Source organism: Cyrtonyx montezumae, unplaced genomic scaffold (genome assembly GCF_038088225.1).
Source record: "Cyrtonyx montezumae isolate F1298 unplaced genomic scaffold, pur_monq_1.0 scaffold_3, whole genome shotgun sequence".
NCBI classification, from domain to species: Eukaryota; Metazoa; Chordata; class Aves; order Galliformes; family Odontophoridae; genus Cyrtonyx; species Cyrtonyx montezumae.
The window spans coordinates 73,263,957-73,290,490 of NW_027072034.1; the positions used below are offsets into that span (position 1 = coordinate 73,263,957).

Consider the following 26,534-nt stretch of genomic DNA (forward strand, 5'->3'; position numbering starts at 1 on the left):
TGAATAAACTGTAGGTTCTCACAGAAGGAAGAGAAAAGACCTGAAGCCTGATTTAAAGAAAGGGAAAGAAGGGTGAAGTGAATTTCTGTGTTGTGTATGACTCTAACCTGGTCACTTGAGTTCTTTGTAAGGGTGCTAAAAATCATGTGAAACCTTCTCCAAGGAGATGAATGACAGGGCCAGAAAGACTTGGGAAAGTTTCTCTTTCTCACTCCCTCCATATCTAGTCGGCAGGAACAGAAGAGACAAGGGCTGGTGACAGCACCCGTGTGAAGGGAAGCATTAAGATTACAGTGGTAAAAGAGATGAAAGCTGCTGAGTTTCTCATAGAGAGTTAGACCAGCACCAGATGAAATGACTCAGAACTAGAATGGAGACTGAGACTACACATGGTAGCATCAGATTGCATGACAGTGAGACAAAGATGCAGCAGAGAAGTGTTCTCTTCCTCACACCTGCTTGAGTTGCAGTTAATCACAGCTGCCTAATACCTGGAGCAAGATAAGTGGAGTAACAAGGTCAAGGGCAGAGGCAGTTACAATGAGGTGACACTGCAGCCAACAGCAAGGCAGTGCATGGAAGCCGGGAACCACGATAAGATTAGCTTTGTTTTGTGTACATGGGCTTCACCACTCTCTAAAAAACTCCGTGCTGCAGATGGAAGTGAGAGGTAAAATCCCAATTACATGGTGAAGAAATCTGGGTGAATGACTACTGGCCATGATATGCTCAGAGTATCATGACAGGGGTAACCAGTCAGGGCAAGAGCAAAAAGGATTGTGAGCCATAGAAACATTTACTGGTAGCACAGGCCCTCAACTAGGAAAGGCTAATTGGAAGTGGAAGAGTAAGCCTTGCTCACCTGTGGACACATTATGTTCTTACTGCTCAGAGATTGCTGAGAGGAAAAGAAGCAGTGGGCACAAGCTGAAAAACGTTAAATGCCATAAAATATATTTTTCTATTTTCCTTTTGCTAAGAATCTGCACAGGTTGCCCTGAGAGGCTGTGGAGTTTTCTTCCTTGTAGGTGTTCAAAACTCAGGAGAGAGATGGCCATGAGCAAACTGTTCAGCTGACCTTGCATGAGCAGGGAGTTAGATGAGACAATCTTGAAAGGTCCCTGTGATATGCTAATCCCATTTTCTCAGTTTCATGTTCTGTTCCATCTCACCTTAACAGCAGGCTCACAACGAAACCAACCGTTGCATCTGTTAGTTTGGGGAGGTAGAAAGTGTGAGGATATATGTGCTTTAGGATACAAAGTGCCTTCCATGCAATGCAGAGTAATCAGGTTTTGCAGCAGCACATGCATAATGGACGGGCTGATACTGCCTTGACTGCATTCAGCTTTTCTTCTGAATGCAAGAGATGTCTTAACTCCTTAGCTCCTAAAACACCACATCTCACGGTGTGCCATTTTAAGGAAAACAGTGGCTGTTTTGCCATAAATCAGTGTTTGTATGCTGTGGCAATTCAGGCACTGATAAATGTTACTCTGTTCAGGCAAAGAAACAGCTGGGGTACTCATACTGTTTGCCCGACTGCCTGTTCATCCACTTCTATTAACTTCAAACCTATTTGGCACACTTCAATCAAACTGAACGAGTTGTTTTAAAATCAGCAGCTGGGCAGAATGTAAAGTTTGCTGCTGATACGTTCAGTTGTGTGAAACAGAGACCTAAATATGTGAGAAATCTACACGTGGAGGATTACACACCGCGCTTCCGGGAAAAAGTGAGCTTAATTCAGTTATCTAAGAAGAGATGTTTAATTTTAGACTTCCTGAAGTATCCTGCCTGGTTGTCTTCAGTTGTTGCTCCTGTAGAACTTGGATTTCGTATGTGTCCTTCTTCAGCCACATGTGCAGATCTTAGTTACTCTGGGTCATCTCAATTGTTAACACATTGCCAGTGGTGTAAAACAAAATTGAGCCTACTGGGCTCATCTGCTTATCTGACAATAGATCTGTGAATAGGGGAGGGATAGAAGCTGTAGGTATTGCTATGAGGGAATGATGTGCAGAAAACATGGTCTTATTCCAAAGGGTAAACTCGCAAAAGTAGCATATGTACTACTGAGTACAAGTCCAAAGGAAATAAGGCTTTATTAGTTTTTTAAGTGTTACTTCTCTCTTTTTTTTTTCCAACACACTGAAAGAATACTTTTTTAATGAAAACCTTCCTCAGATCCTTATCCCCAAATGACTGATCAGCCTTAACAAGCAACCAGACTTGAACAGCTGAATAACTTAGCAACAGTATGAAAACAGCCATCTGGGAAAAGTCTTGTCAGCTCTTCAGAACCCAAGCAGAGGCATTCTCTGCACAGAGAGGTTAACATGGGTTGGCTGATATTTTGCATTTTGACATAAAAGTTGATGAATGGTGGGAAGAATGACTATGCCAGTTTGAGCAGTGGTATGGATGGATCAGAAAACAAAATCAGTAACAATTTAAACTGTGGTGGATAAAAAGGCATTCTCCCTTTTCTCTTCTACATCTGCTAAGACAAACCTTCAGCGATACTGTAAGTAAATGTGTTCCAACTGGGAAAGCTTATTTGGCTGCGAGTTTTGCAAACATGTCAGAGGAAAGTATTACTTTGTTAAGAGGGAAGACTACTGTCCTGCTCTGTGGTTAAGCCTATGGGTAGTCTTTAAGGACTTAAAATACATTTAATTCTTTAAATTCTTAAAATTTTATAATGCATTTAATTTGTAAAAAGGAGAATTTGCAAATACATTTCTCATGGCATCTTAACCTTTACTCCTTTAGCACTTATCCATGTGTGCCCATTGAAGGGTACCAGCAGAGTGTAATGGAGATAATGGTCCAAATTTATCATCAGAATGGTTCCAGTATTCCCTCAGATTTTGATTTATAGCTTAGCTGAGAACTGCATCAAATTGCATATCTGATGCAGATTCCCAGGGATTTGGATGAAAGCCATATATATCTAGCATCAAAATCCAGCAAGCTGCCTATGACTCTGTAATATGTCTTTAATCCTTTGGATGAAACTCATCAAGGTATTAGTAATAGTGGGTCAAATTTTCAGGTTGCATAAATTAACTATTCCATTGATGGAGTTACACTGATTTAAATACGTTGAGGTTCCATCCTAGAAAGTGAATGAGAAAGCAAAGGAAGGCAGAGAGTGACAATGATTTTCAAGGAGCATTTCAGCAGTGTTCAGATTAGTCCTGTACAGTACTCACATCCTGGTTGGACATCTCCCAGTATGGTCTCTCACCGTAGGACATCACTTCCCACATTACAATCCCATAGCTCCACGCATCACTTGCTGAAGAGAACTTGCGGTAAGCTATAGCTTCAGGAGCAGTCCACCGGATGGGAATTTTTCCACCCTGGAAAATATGTTGACAGTGTATGAATATGACTGGAACACTGAATAGCACAAATTTTAAAGAGAAAAGAAGTATCCTGGATGCTAAATTCCTGCTTTGTGGCTTCTGTAAATTTTCCTTTTTGATTTGCTGCAGAGGGAAAGGAAGAAATAGGCTTTTTTTTCAGAATTTGATAGAAATTTGTCACCCTCTGTAGTATGATTCACCAAAACCAGCACTTCTTGAAAAAAGGGAAAAAAAAGTCTCTGTTCAGAGAATAGAAAGCATTTTAGATGATTCATGTTTGTTCAGAGCCATATAATTAGTCAGAACCTGCTGTTTGATTGAAAATCTCCCAAACTGAGATTCCTAATACACTGAAATTTAATCTCCTTTCTCAAATGAAATAGAAACGTCTATTACAAAATGGAACACCCAAAGCACTTAATAAAATTGTAGAAGTGAAAAGGAAACTATAGTCTATTCTTTATTTTTGATAAGGTCTTCTAATTCTTTTTTTTTTTTTTGGTGTAATTTTGTGCTGTTAAAATGTTTACATAAGCAAACTAAGTGTATTTCTAATATGCATTTCTTTAGGGTATTAAATAGCTTTGTTCTGTAGTTTCCAACATAAAATCGTGGTGCTACCACAAAAGTAGAGGTAATTCTATCAACAAACCTGACTCACTCTTTTGGGGACCACTGTATGCACAGTTTTTCTCTGACATTACTAATTTAGATCCCTGAATTTGATCTAGGTCCCCATAACTTGTTTGTATTTGAATACTATTTTTTATTTTTGAAACAGAGTGTTTCTTCTCCACTGGAAAGCACGTATTTATTGTCATTCAAATCAGTTGTTCCGACTGAGCGAGCAGTGTGTGGAAGGTGCCACTAGATGGTAGGAGGCAGCCATGGGAGCTGAGTTGCTTTCAACCAGCAGTGATAGATTTTGCTCAGTGTAATGATGACATTTCTGACAGAAACAAAAGAAGAAATGAACTAGAACATTGGTTTGGCAGACAAAGAGAAGCCACAGTTAAAAACAAGTATGCAAATCTTGGTTAATTTGCTCTGAATACACATATAATTATTTGTCTGTGAACTGTTGAGGCCTGACTCTATGCTGACTCAGAAGATGCTTGTTCTATCAGAAAGTGTTCAAAAGCAAAGCTTGGTGTCTGTGGTGTCATGCCAGTAAGCTGACTTCTTATTACCGAGTGTCACTCTCTAATGAAAGAAGTACAGTTATCATTTATGGGGTAAGATAGTTGTGAGGGTAGCCAAGAACTCCTCTGTATGAGGTTATTTGTTTTTACCTGCTCAGCTCTGGTTGTCATCAGTGTCAAACTGCCTACTGATCTTAAAAGCAGTAAGATAAAGGTAATTTTGCCTTTTTGCCCAAGATGCATCACTGCTCTTTTTGCTTTCCTTAATGCAACAATTGGGTGGCCAGGCCAGACACATGAGGTGCCACCTCCACTGCCACCCTGAGTGAGTCCTGCCCAGCATGTGCTACGGCTGCAGGGTGTGACCACCTCCACAGTCCCTCTCTGGTACAGCTGTGCCACTTAGGAAGTGTTTACAAACACACTGTGGTATGAGAATAGTGAAGTGATTCCAAATGAGATTCATGATGGGACATTCCCAAGGAAAGACAAGGCTAATTTGTAAATAAATAAGATGAGTGCATTTGTCATTTGATGACTCACAGCCTAGGTGCAGCAGCAGTGGGATGTGTAAGCCCAGGATTCCCTAGACAAAGGAGGGTTCAAGTATTTACATGTGTGCCTACATGGACCATGCACTGTGCTTGTCTGACCAGGGGACATTTCCTGAGAAATGCCTGGTGTTAGGGGTGACCTGCAGAATACAGCACATCACAGCAGGGACTAAGGAAAAATATCTCCTCACACCATAAGGTCAAAGGCCTTGTATTTTTTACTAGACCAAGCTTACTCCTTTATTTTTAAACACGTTATTGTCAAATTGATACAACTGCATCCACAGATCCCTGTCTTCTGCAGGTTTTTGGAGGGCAATAGATATTTTACTGGCCCAAAGTCACAGGGTTGTAGTATCCACCTCCTGACTTTGGACCTGGACGCATGATTTTTAATAAAGTATACAACATTCATGCTGACCCATAATCACAAGAGACATTGCCCTGAAAACCCTACATGCCCTTCCTCATCATGTCGTATTAATCCTGGCTGCCAAACAATACAGGACAGCAATGAGAGGTTACTCTCTGAGCTTAAGCTCAGCAAGAAGCCCCTCACGCTGCCTTTTGCTTGATGACCATTCGAGAGTCTTTCTGGAGTGCCACAACAGCATTTGAGGGAGGATGCAAAACAAAAATTTCATGTCTTCTTTCCTCATCACAGTCTCAGGAGATGTAATACCAGTTTAAATGACTGTGTTACTGTCAGACTTCCACGCTGTTCATCATGACAAATTTACAATGAGCCTACAGTTCTACTTCATGGAGTTTTATTAATCCTTTACCAACATCTGAATTTTAATAAAAAGTCGTGTGTTAGTAACAATATTTACTTTTAGGAAAAACGCAAATCTATTCATGCAAATAAAAAGCATTTGAATATTAACACATTTTAATATTTATAAAATCATACAGATAACATGATACGTGTGATAAATTTTTAAGAGGCTTTTTTTTTCATGAATCTGATTACGTATTCCCAAATTATACTCAAAAAAGCAGTCACTGCTATATTCCTGAGCAGCATTTGTGGCTCAATCTGAGACTGCTGGCTAAATATAAATGAGTTTTAAAGAATCTGACTAGACTCTGCAACTAGTTTCATCATACAGCTTTACTGGCTGATCCCTTTTGGACTGAAACAGTAGTGGCTCACTGAGTGTGAAAATGAGAATGGAGAACAGAACCTTAACAAAATTCACGGCAGTTCATTTTCAAGGGCATAAGATGTGCTCAGTGTTGCAATATAAAAAAAATCTTTTAAGCTATTCCTAAAAACAAAAGGAAGCAAAACTTAGACTTTTTTTACAGTGGATTAATCTTATATATGAAGACATTATATTAATTAAAATGTAAATTTTAACAATTATGTTTGTAAAATATTTTTTCTTATGCAAAAAACCTTGTTTTATTTATGTGCGAGCCCAAAATTCAGAGATAGCAATATGAGTGCTTTAAGAGATATATAACCAAACAGTAATAAAAGCTGCTCATGAGTAATAAAATACACATTAGGTTTAGAGTAGCTGAAAGTATAATTCCTGCACCTGGTTAGAAAATAAGCCATGTTATTGACAATGGACATTTTCTTTCATATGTTAATCTAAATGGGAACATAATAAATACTGTTTACACAACGCCTTACCTTCAACTTAAGAACATTTATAAATCGCCTACATTATGTTACTGTAGTGATGCAATGTGCATCAGAAGGCCCTTGTGCACACTCCTTATTCTTTTTGTGGGAAGAGGGAAAGGGGCAAAGTGTTGTTAAGGCTCATGCTATATTCCTGCCTCATCTCATACATTAGGAACAACATCAGTGGCGAGCTAATTTTATTTTCACATGGTAAAAGAACACTAAGCTCAAATTATTAGAATTCAGCCTTCTTATCTGTATGCTGCCTGCTGAATGCTGACAAGCTCCTGATTTTTCCTTGATTGCATTTAATAAGTAATTTTACAATGCAATGTCAAGAATCCCCTTGGAATTAGAGCATTAGGCTGAAACTGCTTTGTGAGTAGAACTATTCAGAGATCAGCTCTTGGAATGGAATTTGCCCCTTGCCCACCCACACCTACACACTCGCTTTCCCTGCAGAGCTGGCAACAGCACGGTGTTCACCATATGTTTAGCAAGAGAATTGCAATTACATGCTACAGAATGCCTTTCTTTGCCTGAAGCTGTGCATGGGAGAGACGAGTCTTCCCAACATGCTGTCTCTTCTTCAGACTTACATTTAAAAACTGTTTATGATCAGCTCTGTTAAAAGACCCCAGAGAGCAACCGATGCTGACACTGAGTACTGCCTAACAGGTAGCAAAGCCCATTCCTTACTCTGCATTTTTGCCACCTCCAATTTTGAACAGTTACTTTAATTAAATATTTAAAAATGCTTTAACACTTGAGCAGAACAATGTAAGTGGCAGCTACAGCCCATTATTCCACCAAGATGAAGGTCAAGATGCATCAACTCAAAATCCTCGATGGGAAAAGTGACACAGAGGGCACAGAAGCAAAGAAGGAAGTCTGTTAGATTCTCAGAACTCTCGGCATGCCCTGCTGGCTAATTAAAGTGAGAAGCAACTCTCAGTACACTGAAACTTCCAATACAGTAAGAACCTTAGAAACAAAACTGAAGCTGAGATTTATGAGCTCTCAATGGATGTGCAAAGATGGGTAAGCTGTCAGAACTAAACAAAATGCGTCAGACCCATGATGTCCTCAGAGCTAACAGTGATGTGAAAGAGTACCTGTTTCTGTTGAAAAATCTGTTCCTTGTTTTCCCTGAATGACAGACCATGCAGAGAGGCTGTCACTGAGCTGACTGAGGTTTTGTGAAATGCTGAGGTGCAGACCCATCAGTTCCAGATCCACAGGCACCTAGAACTGTCTCTCCAGGACAAGAGGGACTGAACTATGCGCACCATTAGTCTAATAAAGCACAACAGTTCATATTTATCTGTCACTTACTATTCCTTTATGTATGATGTTGCCAAATTGTGCAATAATTGTCCATGACATAAGTGCATTATTGGTCTTGTTTTCCACCCCACATTACAGAAATGGGAAAAAAAAAAAACCCACAAAACTTCAGAATGGAGACAGAAGTAACTATAGATTAGTTTTAACAATTGGACATCATTCATCATTCTTTACAAAAGCCAAAGCCCACTTTACTGGAGCGATGCTTTTATTTTAGCATATGAATTGAGTTTTTCATGCACAGAGTTATGAATAGTGAGAATTTAGCACCGTCAAATCACAATTTAGAACTCTGCAGTATTACCAACATTATCCTCTGAAGACTACTGGAATATCTGAGAAAGTTCTCGTCAGGATAGGGAAACAGTTCTGAAAGGGTATTTCAGAGTTTGCCTTCATTATGCCCAGTCCCAGCCCGTTCTGCCAGTCCTCCATTTTGCTCAGAACTGGAATGAACAAAATCCCTGACTTTCAAAAAGGCACGATTTTGTTCTCATCTCTGAAGAAAAAATATTTTTCCTTTCAAATATCCCGATTAATAACACTAATGTTAATTATGTAGAACTTAATTTATTTTCCCTAAATTAGCCATCAGATTTGTCACAAGTTATTATTTATGATTTTGACAATGTGTCATTTATGAATATTAATCCATACGCTACAAGTTTATTTGCATTTTCAAGAAGGAGGAAAGCTGTTAGCGGATGGAAAAAATCACTGGTTAAGATATGAGCAGAAATAAAATAGCCAAGATGAAAAGTTTGTCCATTGACTATCAGAAACATTTCATGTTAACAAGCACTAGGATTAAAGGCACAGCAGGATGCTTCTGTCACATACTGCACCCAGCTCGTCATTTTGTCTTCCTGAAGGTAATCAGGACATTTGAAGTGTTAAGTTAGACACAAAACCACCCAAAAACCAGATATATCTTACCCAATTGACTTTTTATATAAAAAAACCCCTCTTGTTATATTAAGTTCAAAAATTAAAGAACTAAAATACTACAGTACTCTTCTAAATATTCAACACTTCTGAAATGTAGAATGTTCTACAGAATGAGAAGAATTCTCATCAGTAGCAATGGCAGCATCTCCTTTCAAACAAAACCCTTCAGCATACAGTCTCTTGCCTGTTCTGAGGCACTGATCGTCACTTGGATTGAAAGATAATAAGTCTCATAAAAATGAATAGCTTTGACCCTCAAAATCCACGTAAGTGAAATGACAGTGAATATTTTGGACTGCTTACATCTGTCCTGCAATCACGTTTTCCTGACAGTGCAATTTAAAGAACTTTGCACAATGACAAAGATGCAGAAAGGGACCAAATGTAAGTGGTTGATGTTGCTGACTCTTGTTTTTGTTAAGTAACAGGATTACAGATTTTTTTTCTTGTTAGCCATGATATCTTCCTCTACAAGATGCTCATTGAAAGATAAAATGTTTTTGCTCATTTATTTTAAGAATGAATATTCTTTAGTTTTCAAATTAATTAAGTAGTTTTAACTGTTTTTTTGACAAGTAACATTGAATCTGGTTGGGCCAGAGAACCTCCAAAAGTTGTAGAGGATGGACCTGGGCATTTTCCCTAGCACTAAGAATGCATCAGCAAATTTTACAGTATTGGGTACTTTGCCATCAATGACAGAAATTATTTATTTTCTGAAATTAAATATCATAGCCATGCTTCTCTACAAATCCAGTTTAGAAACCATAGCAGTACTTGACGGTAAAGATAGGAAAAAGGTCATTTTTCTTGAAACTAATATTTCTGACAAAGATCTATCTCTTTTTGAGAGCACCAATTTCAAGCTATCTGCCAGCTGTGTCAGCACAGCTCACATTACAGCCGTAACCAATTTCTTGAAAGCTACTCCTACAGAGTCCTTCAATCTGAACACCCTAAGCCTATTCACTTTGATTATATGAGTAGTCCTGAAGTCAATGGAAAAGGTGAAGAGGATTTGTTCCGAGATACTTATTTGAAGGATATCTTACGTTGCACAACTGAGCTACAAAGAAACTTGCCACAATGTGCATTCTTAGAGCAGAACTGACCTATTGAATACAAACATTTCTCTAAAAATAAGCAAGTTACACTGAAAAAAAACAAAACAAACGAACAAAAAAAACCCAAAAACAAACAAGAACCAAAAATATTTTTTGGTACTATACTTTTTTAATAGCATCAGTCAAAATTTTCTTCTGAAATGATGCCCCTGACTTCTTCAGAGCTCCATGAAGTATTTATTTTTGGATCAAAAGTAACAGTTACTATGAGCTGCTTGAGCACTTTGTGTGATTAGCTATCATTAATGATTTCACAGCTAGTAATTTCAACATGAATATCCAGTTGACATGCACAACAATTCCCATGTTTTGATAATCCAGTGGCCTCTGCCTGTGCTGTCATAATGACTAGATCAGACTTGACTGCCTTGTCCCGGAACCCCTGCCATAATTCTTCCCCACTATTTAATTAAAAATGGTCAATAAAAACTTAGAAATACATGGAAACTTGAAAATTGAGGACAAATACAATGAATTTACATGCAAAATTGAAAAATATATAAGCTGCAGCACTGACTCCAGGATACATTTTCATATTCAATTAACAAAAAACTTGCATGTTTTCTTCAAAATGAGACTGCAGCAGAATATTTTACTGCACTAGAGAGAGTCTAGGGACCCAGATATTAAGTTCATATATGGCTTGCTGTGGGGTACAGCAGGATTTTATTTAATAAAGGCTTCTTAAAACTTTGTGCTAGAAATGCGTCAGAAACATCACAGAAAGTAGGCTTTTCTTTTGAGAGTTACAGTGTCATACACAGCTGGTGATGATCAGAATTATGATGAAGCTAAGCTACTCTGCAAGTATCATTGCTTTAGTTTTCATCCCAGATGGGCCAAGAAGAATTAGTATCTTAGTAACTGATGAATTAAATCTTCTGTTCACATTTTTGTGAGGTCACTTCTCAGCTTATCTTGAAGGACTTTACTGGTTCTTTAAGTTTCAGTCAGTTCATGGATTAGCCACTGGTTTAAAGATAGGAAACAAACAGACAGAAAAGGTCAGTTTTTAGAGCAGTATCCCCCAGGAACCAACCCTAATGTCCAGCTGTCAGTGTACGTATAAAGAATCTACAATAAAGACTGGATAGTAAACAGGAAAAACTGCTAATAATGCAAAAGTACTGATGGTAGCAAAGATTATGATGGACCACAAATATTTGAGAAGAATTTTATGTTACTGAATTGTCAAGTGACAAAATGATACAAAGTTAAGTGTCACTAAGTGATGCAAACAGAACAAAATGCTTTGAACTATACATAAAAACAAGAAAACAGGACTCTACTGAGCTATCTCTGCTCAACTCTATGATCTTCTGGTTAAAACAGTTATATGAAATTATCAACTCCATGACCAACAGAGGACTAAACAAAAAGAAAAAAAAAAGATAGAAATGATAGGGAAAAGGAAAGAATCTGACAACAGCATATTATGGCACTGCTGAAACATACTGTACTCCTGCATATTGTTTACTGACTGTAGTCTTGATCCCGCATACAAAAAGGACAAAACAAAACTGACAGATCTATAGAAAAAGACAGGAGAGGTGTTCAAAGGTATGGAATTAAAGGAACGAACAAAGATTTATACAACCCTAAATGCAATAGAGATGTCAAGAGGTGGAGAGTATATGAGTGAATCAGGATTTATCACATGTAAATGGCAAAAAGCAGATAATGAGAAGTAAAAAAAAAGAGGTTTTTTTTTTTTTTTAAACTAGGAAATTTATTCCTCTGGGATGTCACGAACTCTAAAAATATAAACATCTCCTAAAATAACTACATGAACTGACAGAGGAAATATTCATGACAGATACACATCTCTGAGTTAAGAAAGCCTTTGAGCAACAGGCTGGTAAAAGCTCAAAAACCGAAGCTGGGAACGCATCATGACATGAAAGGTTTCTTGCTACAGTTCTCCTTGGAACTTGCTACTGATTGCATTTTGGAGATATTCTACTGAACTAAAAAGCACTGAGTTTGATAAGTACTCCCTTCCTGTGACCTCAGTTGACTTTCAGGTAAAATACAGATACAGGTTGTAACAGTGTAACTGCAAACGAGAGGATGTGAACACGCTATTAATGTTTCAGGGTAAAGAAAGTTAATACTTAAAAGCTAAAGAAATTTAAAGAAAGGCCACAGACTTGTGCTGTTCTTCATGCAAGACTGTAACTTTTTAGACAGCTATCTGAATGATCATAAGAGGTTTTGAGGTTATTAGTTCTATGACTACCTTTATACGTCTTTGTACCGGACTTCATTACTTATATATATTCTTAATGACTGAACTCACTGACTAAACAGTTCAACTGTTATAAGTTCAAGCAACAGAAAAAGGACCAAGTACTGAGGAGATAAACTGGCAGGTTGTTACCTGTAGAAATACTGCCCTATGATAGTGTGTGTTGGCCACTGGGTGTGGGTGGAGGTTTTTTATTGCTCTGTGAAGGAATGTCACTATCTTTCACATCTTTCTTCAATAAATAAATTCACTTAGGGGGAAAAAATAAAAGGAATAAAATTATTCCTTGGACGTACAACTGAAGTTCCACATTTCTAAGTGAACCAACATGAAATACAACCATGAAGTACAACTCTCTCTCTCCCTCTCTCTCTCTCTATATATAATATATATTTGCTTTGATGGGGTTAGGGTAGAATAGACACTAACAAAGTTTATCTGATATTTCTATTCGGTCTAGTGACAGGCTGGTACCATCCATGGATCACTACAGCATGTCAGCATGCAATCTGTTGAATAGAAGGATAACCATCTGTTTGATAAACAGTTTGGCACAAAAATATGGTTGAAACTTCCTGTAAATATCCAATTGAACTAATTCTCTATAAAACGAGAAAAGGCATTTAATGTCAAGTCAGTTTCTTTGTGTTTCACTATTATCAATAACTTACATAAAACATTAACTGGGGGTTACATGGAAGCTTCTAATAGCATAGTCACACTAATAGTGTTAGTATATAACATATAATGGCTATACTAGCATGATGTTGGTTTGCAGGTACTGATATTCTGCCTCTGACTTATATAATAGCAACATTTCCTAGTATTTCTCTTCTTAGACAGATGTTTTATAGTTATTTTCTGTATCTCGATGCATTTTAATTTAGGCTGCATGTGAACTGTGGAACTAGGATAACTTTTGTCCTTTAAGTCAATTGAATTAACTCATTGTGTTTACCAGATGGCATAAAGTTTTGAGTAATACACTATTAGATTATCTTTTATTGATGATGCATCATACTAAATCATCATCTGACTGATGATAATATAATGGGAATAACATATTAACATAATTTATCGTCCCTGTACCTTGCTCAAGGGATATTTTACTTTATTGTACAATATATTAGTTGTCACTTCCATGATACATTACAGTAAGACATCATCAGAAAGAAACATTGTGATGAAGTAGTACTTAACAGTAGAGACAATTATCTAGGGATAAACAATCTTCCGGGGTACTTTGTTTAATAGATGATTGGAATACAAAGGCAAGAAGATACATGGCATAATGGGTGATACAATTATTCTCTGACATCAGATTTGCCACTGGTGCTAAACCAGTTATGGTTTATATAAATCGCTATACACCTTCTAAACAATGGCAACTTTACCTTAATGAGTTCACACAAAAGCTTCATCAAATTAGAAGAAACTTATTTTGATCTTTAAGAGTATCTTTACTGATCCAAAAAACCCAACTCAACCCAAATCAAACCAACCAACCAACTAAAAAACCCAGCCCAAAACAAACACTGTATTTCACTGAAAAATCTACCTAGTTCAAAATGAGCTGGGTTTCCACTCCTCTCTAAATTTAGAAACATTAAATTAGCAGATGTAGATTAGCAAATGAGAAAACTTTTTTATCCACTAGTTCACAGGGAAATGATCATGTAAATATCTTTTAACAGTTGAGTTCCATGCAAATTAAGCTCATGTGTCTGTCTAAGTTATGTCAAAGTTTATTTAGCTCCTGCCTTAAGGTGCAAATGCATGGCAGTGATGCATTCGCATGGCCATCCTGCATAATGTACAGGTGCAACTTCTGTCCCTTTTTGTGCTATACAAAAAGCATATGCTTTTTGTTGTTGTTGTTTTTTGTTTTCCCATAAATCATCTCAGTTACGCTTATATGTTTTAAATAAATACATGGAAGAAGAAAATGGACTTCCAAAGCCTTTCAATTGCAAAACAATGTGTATTCCAACAGGCAGCCATCCTGCATCTGCCATGCAGCTCTGCCTACAGCATCAAAAATACCTTAAGGTAAGCTCTTCCAGGTAATAGCACCGAGAAAGAGAGAGTAAATCAAAGACACAGCAGAAATTGATGACATTTTAATAAAAAACATTTTTCTCTTTTGACTGAAAATGACAACTCTTTGGTTTATAGATTTTCTCCCCTTGATTTAATGATTATGATCTTGTACCTTTATGAAAATGAAGGCAAACTGATTTTGGTAACAATGAATGGAGAAATTGTGGAATACTAATACACGGTTTTGTGTTCTTAAACTGGTGATTTTCATCAGAAGTTCTTAATAACCCAGAGGGTTCCTTTAGATCTGATGGAATAGCTGAAAAAAGAACTTGAATTTTGCAAAGAAAAGGTATAATTACGCCTAGTAAAAACAGCAATATCAGGCTGATGCTGATGAACTTGAGGTACATTCAGTGTCCAGCGATTCAATTATATTAAAAACAACACTGAAAAGAAGACATCATCACTTGTCACTGCTTTCTGGAATGGTACTTGATTTATTCCAGGCACGAGAGTTCACAAATTACAACTTCAAGAGAGTGCTCTGGGAAATTACTCTAGATGAGCCATCTATCAAATTTCCACACCTTCTGCCATACTCTGTGAAACTTCTCCCATGGCATATCGCTATGACATGTATTCTCACCATTAATGAAGCTGTGGTTTTGGCGTAACTCAGCCTTGAAATAGAAAACAACACAAACCCCTCATGCTCAACCTATAACATAAAAATCATTTCTGAAGAAAAATCAGGCTTTGATCCAGTTTTACGCCTAGGATAAGATGTAACATTCAAAAAGGAAGCTCTTCACTGCTCCTTCCATCTTGTATCCCATGGGGTGTGCACATTCCCACCCATGTGGTGAGCCTTTAGCTCATCTCTTAAGCTGAATCTGTCTACTTGAGGACCCTCACGTTTCAGTGCCTGGATTAAATACTTCTCCATTCCTCTGTTTTGCACTTGTGCTGATCCACAGATAGTAAACTTACTTCTGAAATACAAGTGGGTTCTAGAAATCTTTGTCTTTTAAATGCATCTGCTATGGCTTCTGCTGACTTTTCTTGGATGAGAAATGATTAGGGTTGCAGGATTCAACCTAGCATCTTTATCTCTTTTTCCATGGTTTCAGGCATTATTCTTAGTGGCAGTATCTCACTCATTTCTTGCTCTTTTTGCTAGGCAAGATAGTAGAAAAGTTTTACCTACATTTTTCTAATTTTCAGTTGGTTTTGTGCACAACTCTTGCTTTCAACACCACAGTGCTTCTGCTTTCTTATAGAAATCCAGCAATACGTTTGTGCATGCCATCGCCTTCCACAATGTGCTTGCAGCACTTCTGTCTATTCGTTGTCCTCACTTTGTGCTTACAGATCTCACTCAATTACTGCAACCATGTTTGCTGCAGCACATAAACAGGTGTTAATGCAAAAATCTTCATGCTTTTCACCACTATTTCAGCTGCTTATAATTGGAGATCAAATTATGTGTGTGGTGACAAAACTAGCCCACATGAAGTGGTGTCCCTTGCTTTCCCCAAACATTTTTTTTAAGCTTTTGTTTTCTGCTTCAGTTGCTTCTGCTTTGGGTTGTTGAAGTGGTCATGATCACATCTGTCTAAACAAAGCTATTGTTGGCACAGTCTTGGCCTTTCTAGACCTCATTCCAAATTTTATCCAAAGGATGGAACTTAGAAAAACAAACAGACAAATCCAAAAAAGAAAAGGTAAAAATTAGTCTTCAGTTTCTCATAGCTACACAGAATTAACAGAAGTGATGGACTGATCAGGTTTATCCGTATGTATTGTTTTTTGCAACATACACTAATGATGTAATCAGGGAAAGAAGGGAAAAAAGACATGATATTTTATTGTGCATTTTATATCTTTAAAGCACTTCAGAATTAATCAGTTGCTTAAGGATTTTGGCAATGGGATATGGGAATTGTGGGCAACTGTTGCAGCAAAAAAAGTATACTAGAAATGAACGTGAAGATATTTAAGGGTTAAAAAGCTCAGGGATGAAACTGTCTTGTTTAGATTCAGGGTAATCATAGCAAATGTACCATGTACAACCCTTAATCAGAAAAACAAGCTTGTTTTTATATTGTTCCTCAATTGTTCTTGCAATTATATGAAAGCCTATAAAGCCTCTGTTTGAGGTACACTGACCAATAATGATTTTTCCAAGCACTGCAACCGAATTAGGAGCTGTTGTTTTTCACACTATTTCATAAGTATTCCCCAGAACAAGAGGCCATTTTGCTGAAATTCGTTAAACATTAAAAGGGTGCCATAACACTGCTTTGCCATTTTGCTCTTCAGAGCACTTTGTGGTTCCTAACTAATTACTCTCATAGCAGCCTTTTGAAGAAGCTACCTTCCATTTAATAGCAGGAGAAACAGAAACAGAGGTTGAGAATTTTCAAATATGCTGAATACCTGCAACTCTCACTGGCAATAACTGGATTTCTGGATGCTTACTATTACCAGAAAGAGGCTGTAAATGACATTTTTCTCCTTTGTCTAAAATGACATTTGTTTGGCAAAAAACTCTAAGACAAAGCCCCAGCTTATGCAGCTGGTTTCCTGGGCTGTGCCTTCATCTCACAGCGGAAAGAGCTTTACAATGGATTTTGTACTTATAAAAATAGAAGAACAAATTAACAGACAATGGTTATGAATATTTATATAGACCCCTTTCTCCTTTTCAGTCTGTTCACTTAAGTAAAAATCAACATACAGGTTTGTAAGAATGAAATAATTATAGAGAAAAATGAAAATTATTCTCACAGTACACACCTCACTGGGAAAGGACGAAATAGGGGTTGTAAGGAAAAACTGTTATCTCTAAAAATTCCTTGAAGCAATCTTTAAAAAACTTACCAAGCCTAGCATTATATTCCACCTACAACTGAGGAAATGTCGCTGAAGTTATTAACCACCAGTAACATATATAAATCTCTAGACTTAAAAAAAATAATAATCACACTTGCTTTGAGATTAAATCAAACCTTCTCCTCAGTGCAACACTGTGGTGCACCTCTCAAAGTAAAGCTGTGTTTGTATCTTATCTCTGATCTTTGTAAACACTACAAAAACAGCAGAAAGATGTCTAACCTCCAAGAACACATAGCCTGTTCAATTTCATTTTTCCTGTTTAGCTCAAATGATCAGAGAGCAAGATAATAACTTCTCTCTCTTGGCATTTTATCTGCATGCTAACCTCCACAATGAAAATTCAGTTTCATACTTTTTGCTTTGCATTTAATTTAGTACCTCTTATCATTAATATGATTGAACACACTTCACAAAGCTGCAGAAAAAGAGGGTTGGCTTTATTGTGTTGCTCTGGGACTTGTCATCAAGCCAAATTCACAGATGTTCCAGTGAACACACAGCATTTGGTCCTTTTCTAGTGTAAACATCATGGTTTACTTTATCTATAGTGTCATGATCTTCTACAAGCAATCACTAAGATCAGTTAACACCTTTCACCTATTCTGTCTACAGCTCTATAGCTTTGATAAAATTATGCAAAGGAAGAAAAGAGGAAAAGCAAGATTAAGGAATAAGAAAACTCCCACGAGATTATCATGATGGCTCACACGTGAATAACCTTCAAAATCCTCATGAAGTCATATCAGTTCCTGTTATGTTACTGACAGATAGAGGCCTATCAAAACAGAACAGAAAAAAAGAATTTGCTGCCTTAAAGCAATCTGACAAGGAATGCATTGGCACATAGTAAGAAACTGTTCCTGAGCAATAAACATGGTTCTGAAACATATAGGAATGCGCAACAGATGATCCTCCCATGGACTATAAAGCTGATGAGTAGCATGATGCTACTAGGAAGAAGCACATGCATATTAGCTACAGAAAAAAAATAATCTTTTACACAGAAATGCCACCAAAATACACATCTGTAATAACACCACAAGTTTTTGGGTGAAGATATGTAGGTTCCACATAAATAATTGTACCAGCTTTGTTCTCCATCTCTCTGAAGTAGAAAAATCTGGATTTTCAGAATGCATTCAAGTCAACTCCAAAGATGAAGAAATTCTGACTCAAATTGTCAAAGATCATGACTTGTTTTTTGACAAGTACCTCTTAAAAAATCCCAAAAAACAAACAAAACCACCTTTTTCTTTCAAGGGCCAAGTTTTTAAGGTTTTCTCATTGCTACAAGAGCCACAAAAAAGTATCAGAATGTCAGTCTTATGAATATTCTAGGAGTTGATTCTTCTCAAAGCAAACTCAGAGTAAAATCACAAGTGGTGACAAGCAAGAGGTCAGCAGTTGGTCTAATCCAGCCTGTCTGGCTGCTGTCATTAAGTCTGCACACATAAACTGATAAGTGAAATATTGCTACTCCTCTTAATGTCATAGATCTCCTGAGAAGAACTTTTAGATTTTGAGCTACAATCTTCTTTTAGAGATGCTTCAGTATGTCACACTGATCTTCTCTTATGATTCTGTTTCATACATTTCTTACTGTACTGATTACCAAAGGGTATCAGTTTCCGTGCAGGTGGCTGATACAAATCCCTTTTATTATTGGTTATAAAGAAGCCTGTCCAAAAAGCTCAGGAAAATGCAGCACACCACAGACAGAAACCTAAATGCAAAAACTCCAGACAATGTCAAAGAATGCCTTGATTACAATGCATTTGTTATGCAGGCTGGTGTTGTAGTCCTTGCAACTAACTTCAAATTTTAAATTAAACTCCTTATTTTTACACATTCAAGACTTGAAAACTATCTGTTAGCAAGATGCTTTTTCTTGCATTTTTCTAAACACATCACAATACACAACAACTTAAAATTCCAGTGCAGTATACGGAGAACTAGAAACAGGTGCCTTGAAAAGATACAGTGTGCTACTCAAGACCATTGGAATAAACCATATTAACAGCTCGATTTCACAACACCCAGCCAAAAGGTGAAGCTGAACTGACAGTCACCACGATCTTTAAAAATAAAGTTGCAAACAGGGAGACTAGCACTTGACGGGATGTCTTGTAATTGTGAGAGCATTCCAGAGGAATAATTCAAAAGAACTTCTAAATGTGCTGTCAAGAAGCATGTATAACTTGCTAGCTGTGCCCTGGAAGCAGAAAAAAAGATTGCACTCAAAAAGATTAAAATTATCCCAAGCAAGCAACAGTCATGGAATCAAATAATCAAACAATCATTTTGGTTGGAAAAGACCTTCAAAATCATCAAGATCAACCATCCACTTAATATTACAGGAACATTGTGTGTCTTCTGAATACCTCCAGAGATGGTGACTTCACTACTTTCCCAGGCAGCCACTTCCAGTGCCTTCCCACTAAGACATTCTGATATCCAGTCTAAACCCTCCCTGGCAAAATTTGAGGCCATGGTCTGACATCCTAACACCTGAGGAAAGAGACTGACACCTTCATCATTGCAGTCTTACAAGGGAAACTGTCAGGAATCAAAGCATTTCCTTAGGTCATGACATGCACTTGAAAGAAACTGTTCATGGGAAGAATATTCTGATTTGTATGTCTTATTAATGGATGAAAGTATGTTTCACCAAAACATAAGAATTGTAGCAGTGAAACATGATTTCTAATGTGACTGGATATATAGAACCTAGGAAAAAAAAACAAACATAGGTGGTGGCAGATGGATAGAGTAGCAGGCTCCACAAGGCAGTTTGCTACAGAACGCAACAAGATCTATTGTGTTCTCTGACACTTCCATGGAGACAAACATCCCTACACAGAAAAAAAGTCTCTTCACGAAAGCCATTAAGTAATTACATATGTAATTTTGCTATCATAAGTAAATGTTATAAAAGAAATACTAGACCATGTAGGTTTCTATAACTTAACCTGCAATATCCTCTTATTAAAGACTTGGCTCTGCCTTCAGGTATAACCTGAGAAAATGTATACTTGAAGGACTACATGGAAATTCATTGTTGTGCTCTCTGAGCATACCTTAGTCACTGGCAAAGGAGTATTAATAAATCTTTCTAAAAGATAATACAGGAAAAAAAAAAAGGCAGCAAACCTGTATAACATACTTTACTTTAAAATTACTTTTGTTAACAATTGTTTCTTAGGGAAAAGCAAGATGAAAGACCTGGAAGAAGGGCTATGTTACCTACAGGTTTACTTTTGGTAGAAGTTTCTTCACTTGTGGTGCTACTGATTCTGTCCAGGGAGAGATGTGTTGTGAGAAGATGTGGCAGGCAAGAAGTAGCTGGAAGTTCATGCTTATCTTGTATATGAAAGAGCAGGGAGCCAAGCTTGAGAGCTGGAAGGAAAAAAATCCTAGAAATGAGATTCATGAAGCCATCTCGATCATTTTGAGTGTCATCACGTGGTATGTACAGGACAAACAGATAATTAGGCCATTCAGCACTGGTTCATGAAAACACTTCCTGACCAAATGGATCTCCTCCTATGACAGGGTGAACTGCTTAGTGGCTGAAGGAGAGGCTGTGCATGTTGTTTACCTGGGTTTCAGCAAGACATTCAGAACCGTTTCCACAGCATTCTTCTAAAGAATCTGGATGCTCACGTCTTATACAGATGTACTGTTTGCTGGTTAAAAAGTGTTAGGATGGACAGGCCCAAAGCGTGGTTGTGAATGAAGTTGAATATGGTTGGCAACCAGTTACAAGAAATGTTCCTCAGGACTCAGTACTAGGGCTTGTTTTAGTATCTTATCAATTATACTAAGAGATTGAGTGCACACTCTGTAAATCTGCAGATGACATCAACGTGATCTGAGAGCACGCTGATCTGCTTAAGGATAGGAAGGCTCTGCAGAGGGACCTGGGTAGGCTGGATTGATGGGAAAGATCCAGTTGCATGACACTCAACAAGCCTAAATGCTAGGTGCATAATAGCTTGGGCATAATAGCTTCATGCAGTGGTACAGACTTGAGGAAGAGAGGCTGGAAAGGTGCTCATCAGAAAAGGACTTGGGAGTGCTGCTCAGCAGTCAGCTGAACGTGAGCCAGCAGCATGCTGAGGTGTCCAATAAGGTGCAGAGTGTGCAGAGAAAAGCACTAAGCAGAGGACAAAGAGAACAGAAAACAAGACGTGAGGAGCAGCTGAAGAAATTGTGTCTGTTTAGGCTGGAGAAGAGGTGGCTGAGAGGAGATCTCACTGGTCTCCACAACTACCTGAAAGGAGACTGCAGTGAGCAGGACATTGGTCTTTTTTTCAGGTAAAAAGTGGATATGAAGCAGTAGCTTCAAAGCTGTGCCAGGCCAGAATTAGACTGGGTATCAGGAAGAACTTCTACATGAAAGGGTTGTCAGGCATTGGAACAGGCTGCTCCAAGAAGTGGTGGATTTGCCATCTGGAGGTATTTAATAGATGTGTAGATGCAGTACTTAATGCCAGGGTTTAGCAATGGAATTCTAGTGTTAGATAGTTGGCTCGACTTCATTATTTTAAAGCAGTTTTTCCAACTAAAATAATCCTATAGTTCTGTGATTAAGTGACAGATCCAGCCTGCAAGCAAAAGTTCTGTGCTTGCCTAAAGCTCTGCCTAAGTCAGGGTACTATTATAAACTTGATTTCAAGCCATCAATAGGGACTTACAGTTAAAATCTGAGAAAAGGGAAGTTGATGACTTAAAAAAAAAAAATAAAAATATATATATATATATATCAAGCGATGTTAAGATATTTAACTATGGAAACAAGATGTTCTTTGCATCTGATATTAAACTGTAGATTATTCTGTCACATACATAACTCTGCAATATTACTATCCTGTGGATGACAGTAATGCCAAGAATGTACACAAAAAACCATTAACCTTTCCTAATTAAAAAGCAGATGTTATTCATAGATTCATTTCTGATGGAAGAAGCTAAGTGTTATGTATATAATTAGAAAGAAGCAAACATATTAAAGACCCAACAAATCACTGAAGCTATGGATCCCAATCTTTTTCTCTCAAGAAGACTGCAGCAGATCTGCTAAATCATTTATGAATATGACAGTTTTATGAACCTTTGCAGCTCCTATTTAGAAAAGACTTTGAAAAGAAAGCTTGCACATATAGCGTGCTTTACTTCTGTTGAATAATTTACAGTGCATTGTGGTGTAAGGTTTTTTTTCTCCATTATTTGATGAATTAAGCAATTTTCAGAAGCAATACTGTTACAGTGGAATATATTCCTTTTGTTAGTCACAGCTGTTAGGTGTATCTTTCTATTTGCTCTGTTTTTCCATACCTCACCTTATCATAATGTTGCAATGCTATGAACAAAGGCAATATGATCAAGAGACTGAAAGGATCACAAAGTTTTTTTCATTTTCTGTACTAGGTTATTCAGGAAGATTGTATTTCTTATGTCAAATAATCCATTCATGCTGTATTAAGTGTGCCTTCCTGTTTCAGCTGGCAATTCAGTGCACCAGCATGTCTACAACAGAATGCAACATGATGTACTGACTTACTCTTGAGAAGCATGTCCATATGCCATGCCTCACAGGTGGAACAGTACTGCAGAAGCATGAACAGGAATACTGCCAACTTATACTCTAGAGTAAGCTACAAATTAGAGCCAAGAGCTTTTCAGATTAGTGCATGGAAAAAATGTCACCACTCATCTAGGAAATTCAGCACCTATCTAAGCCTAAAGCCAAAGGGAACTGAAAAAAATTCCTTACATTCTCCACTAGTTGGCTAAAGCATTATTTTAATATACAAAACATACTGAAAATTCAGTTAAGAAAAATCTAAGACTGCACAGTCAAGAATTAATACAAGAGTGAAAGAGATAGCTCTATGATATTAATGAAATGGTCTAAGAAGGTTCTTTGACCTTCCTAGATGCTCTGAAGGATTGCCCATTAACATCCTTCCCATTCTACAACTGCAAACCGTAGAAAATATATCACCCTCTCTTATCCTAAGAGGAAGCATTTGAGGTGTTTCTTCTCCATGCAGCAGCAGAGGTGCCACAGGAGGTCATCCAGCCTCCGGGCCAATTCCTCTTGCTCAAGGTTCCAGAGGGCTATGGTTGTGAGGAGGCAAATCAAAACCATCTTTGGGGCTGGGGGCAAAACATCTGTACTCACCAGCAGACAAGTGTACGTCTGCAGACAGTTGAGGTAGAAACCAGGGTGCCAGGCATGCCTGGCAATCTGTATCTCCACCCCAGCATAGTCTACTGGCTGCATGGTGCTGCTGGTGCAGCCAGCTTCTCAGCCTACTTGATTCATGGGAAATTGCCTGAGGCACCAAGCTTTGCTTGAAACCTCATCTCAGAGAAGAAGATGCTGTTGAACATATTCCTACCTACCATGAACAAAAGGCACCTGTGGAAAAGAGCCTTAGCAATAAATGGTTTTCCTGAACCAACAGAAGCCAAAAAGCAGGAGGACTCCAGCAAAGGCTCAGAGCTGCCAGTGATACAGGAGAGCAAAAAGCAGGGCTCCTTTGGCTGCCTGGCTCTGCTCCTGGCTCCTCTGCTCCATGCTGTACAGTAGCGGAGCCATGCCCAGACTCAGTTGCTCCACGCACAGCTGCACACGTTCATGCATACCCCTATTCATGAGATTAATTCCTAATGGGATGATTCCCATTAGTGCCAGGGTGATGAAGACCATCCACATCCACTAGCAGGAGCGTGTACCACACTCACTGAAGACCTGGGCACTACCTCTCTTACAGCCTCTGGACACATCCCCCAGCATGACTTGACCTGCTGCTGTCAGAAACACGGCCACATCACTGCACTCCTCTCACCTCAAATGGTCAACATAAAATCTCAACAAAACAGCTGTCAACAAGAACCCAGACACCTCCCTGCAAGTCTGCTCTCTGGCCTCTGTCCACCTGTAGTCCACTAGTCTGTCTGTAGACCCACTACTGATCCATCCCAGGTGTAGAATCCAGAACTTCCTCTTGTTAAACTTTGTGTAGTTGGTGGATACCCAGCCCTCTAGTTTGTCTGTTTCTATTCTAGGGTATTGCCAAGGAAACTTTTCAATATTCATAAATCAGAGGAAGTCAGTCAGTCACTTACTTCTCAGTACCAGTTCTCCTGTTTTACTTTTACATTCCCACCCCAAAGGGAACAGCTGTATACTGCTCCCTTAGTTTTAATGATTAGGAAGCTCTTCAAGGCATATTTGAACTTCAGTTTCAAATCAGTGCAGTAGAGAAAGAAAACACTGTATATAAAAAAAAGCCCACCTTTTCTTAATGTGAAAATGTGACAGGGTAAAATTGCATGCTGCACAATGACAGCTATCAAATGAAAATCTGTGGTTTCTGAGAGGGCTAAGTTACTGATACATTTTGTCTCCAGTATTATGAGCAACAATCTGAGGACAACACAAAAACAAAAAATCCAACAAGTATGGAATAATCAATCTTAAATAGGGGAATATCCCTTGGCACTGGAAGATGGGATTCTTTGGGATGTGTCAACTGTAAATAAGTTCATAAGTTCATAAGGTTGGAAAGGACCTATAAGATCGTCTAGTCCAACCATCCTCCTATCACTATCTCTACCCAACTACTAAATTAAGTCCTTTAGCACCTCATCTAAACGCTTCTTGAACAGCGCTAGGGATGGTGCCTCAACCACCTCCCTAGGCAGGCCATTCCAGTGCCTGACCACTCTTTCAGAAAAGAAATGCTTCCTCAGGTCTAATCTAAATCTTCCCCGGCGCAACTTGTGGCCATTCCCTCTCGTCCTGTCATTACTTATCAGGGAGAAGAGGCCTACCCCCTCCTCACCACAACCCCCCTTCAGGAAGTGGTAGAGTGCAATAAGGTCTCCTCTGAGCCTCCTCTTCAGAATATCAAAGTGATGTAAATGGCTGCAGTCATTGAAAAATTTATTGAGGTTCTGGAGTAACGAGAAGAAATAGAAACACCTTCTAAGTACTTTCGTGACTCGGAAACCACATACAGGAACTAAGCTTTCCTAAGGCACTCCCATGGATGATGACCCCAACACTGGTGAATGTGCTCACATTGGCTTCTACCAGTGTCAACTGTCTGATTTCTGATGCTGAGGCTATCTGTATTAACAGTAGGAACAGTCAGTTTATACTCAGGAATTCTACACTGGTAAAACTAGAACTGGTTTTCTCCCATACATATCACTTTACATTCACCTACTGTTTCACCTACTGTTTTATGGCATAGTCTTGTAAGATCCTTATAGAACTCTTCACAGCTGGTTGTAGCAGGTGGGTGCCACACTCACTGAAGCCCTAGGCTGCAGTGCCACATCTCTGCCACTCTTACAGCCTCCAGACAGCATAATTGATGGGAGGTCCCTATGAGTGATTTAAAATGGACTGCTGGGGTTAAATGGACTTCTGGAGTTAAAATGAGGACTACCTCTATTAGCTGAACTGAGCCAAAGAACAGCATTCAATTGTTCCTTGCCTTTCTGATTGCTCTCTGCTTCTTTGCCCTTCTGAGTGTCCAAAGTAGAGAGCATCCATTACACTTATACCTGGTCAGGAAAGAAGGCAGGGGAAGTCAAAAGAGATAATCCCGAAACTCTAGATCGTTTCCTTAAAAATAAGTTTTGAAGAAGATAAATATCTTGCGAGAGCATGGATTTTAGTTCTTGAGCTATCTTAATCATACAGGCACTCAAAGGCTGAAAAAGACTGAAAAGAACTGGAGCTGTTTATTCCAGTTATCTCTGCATCTTTAGTGTGGAGCGTTTGGCATTAAGTATCAGATTCAGTTGTTGTATTCATGGTACACTTACTAGCTTTCTGCTTTAGAATTACTGATCTGTATTAACTTCACACCATCCTGACATACTTTCTTTACTGTTACATGTTATTTCCAGTATCTAGCAGCATGGCTGTGTACAAGAACACAGTGCAGTTCTTGTACAATATACTGAGTTGGGAAACTGCTTTATAATAGCCAAGGAAGATTTCTGCTTCTCTGAACATGAAATACTTCCCTTATAATCTTCCTGGTTGCCAAGTTCATGGTGGTTACCTGTCCAACTATGCCAAGTGGGAATGCACTGAATAGGCACAATAGGTATTTAAGTCAGTGTGCTTTAATTGTGAGAAGAACATAGTAGAATTACTACCATTGGATTTAACCAGCAGTGATACACC

At 38.3% G+C, this 26,534-nt stretch overlaps 1 protein-coding gene across 2 annotated transcripts in view; it reads right to left on the bottom strand.

Annotated features, from left to right (window-relative positions):
* Positions 1 to 26,534, bottom strand: part of EPHA6 (EPH receptor A6) — a 472,327-nt gene that overhangs the window by 14,221 nt on the left and 431,572 nt on the right. For both annotated transcript variants that reach the window (XM_065741888.1, XM_065741887.1), the window contains one exon: positions 3,219 to 3,368. In XM_065741888.1, coding sequence (XP_065597960.1) covers positions 3,219 to 3,368 — 150 coding nt within the window. The remainder of the gene's footprint in view (positions 1 to 3,218; positions 3,369 to 26,534) is intronic.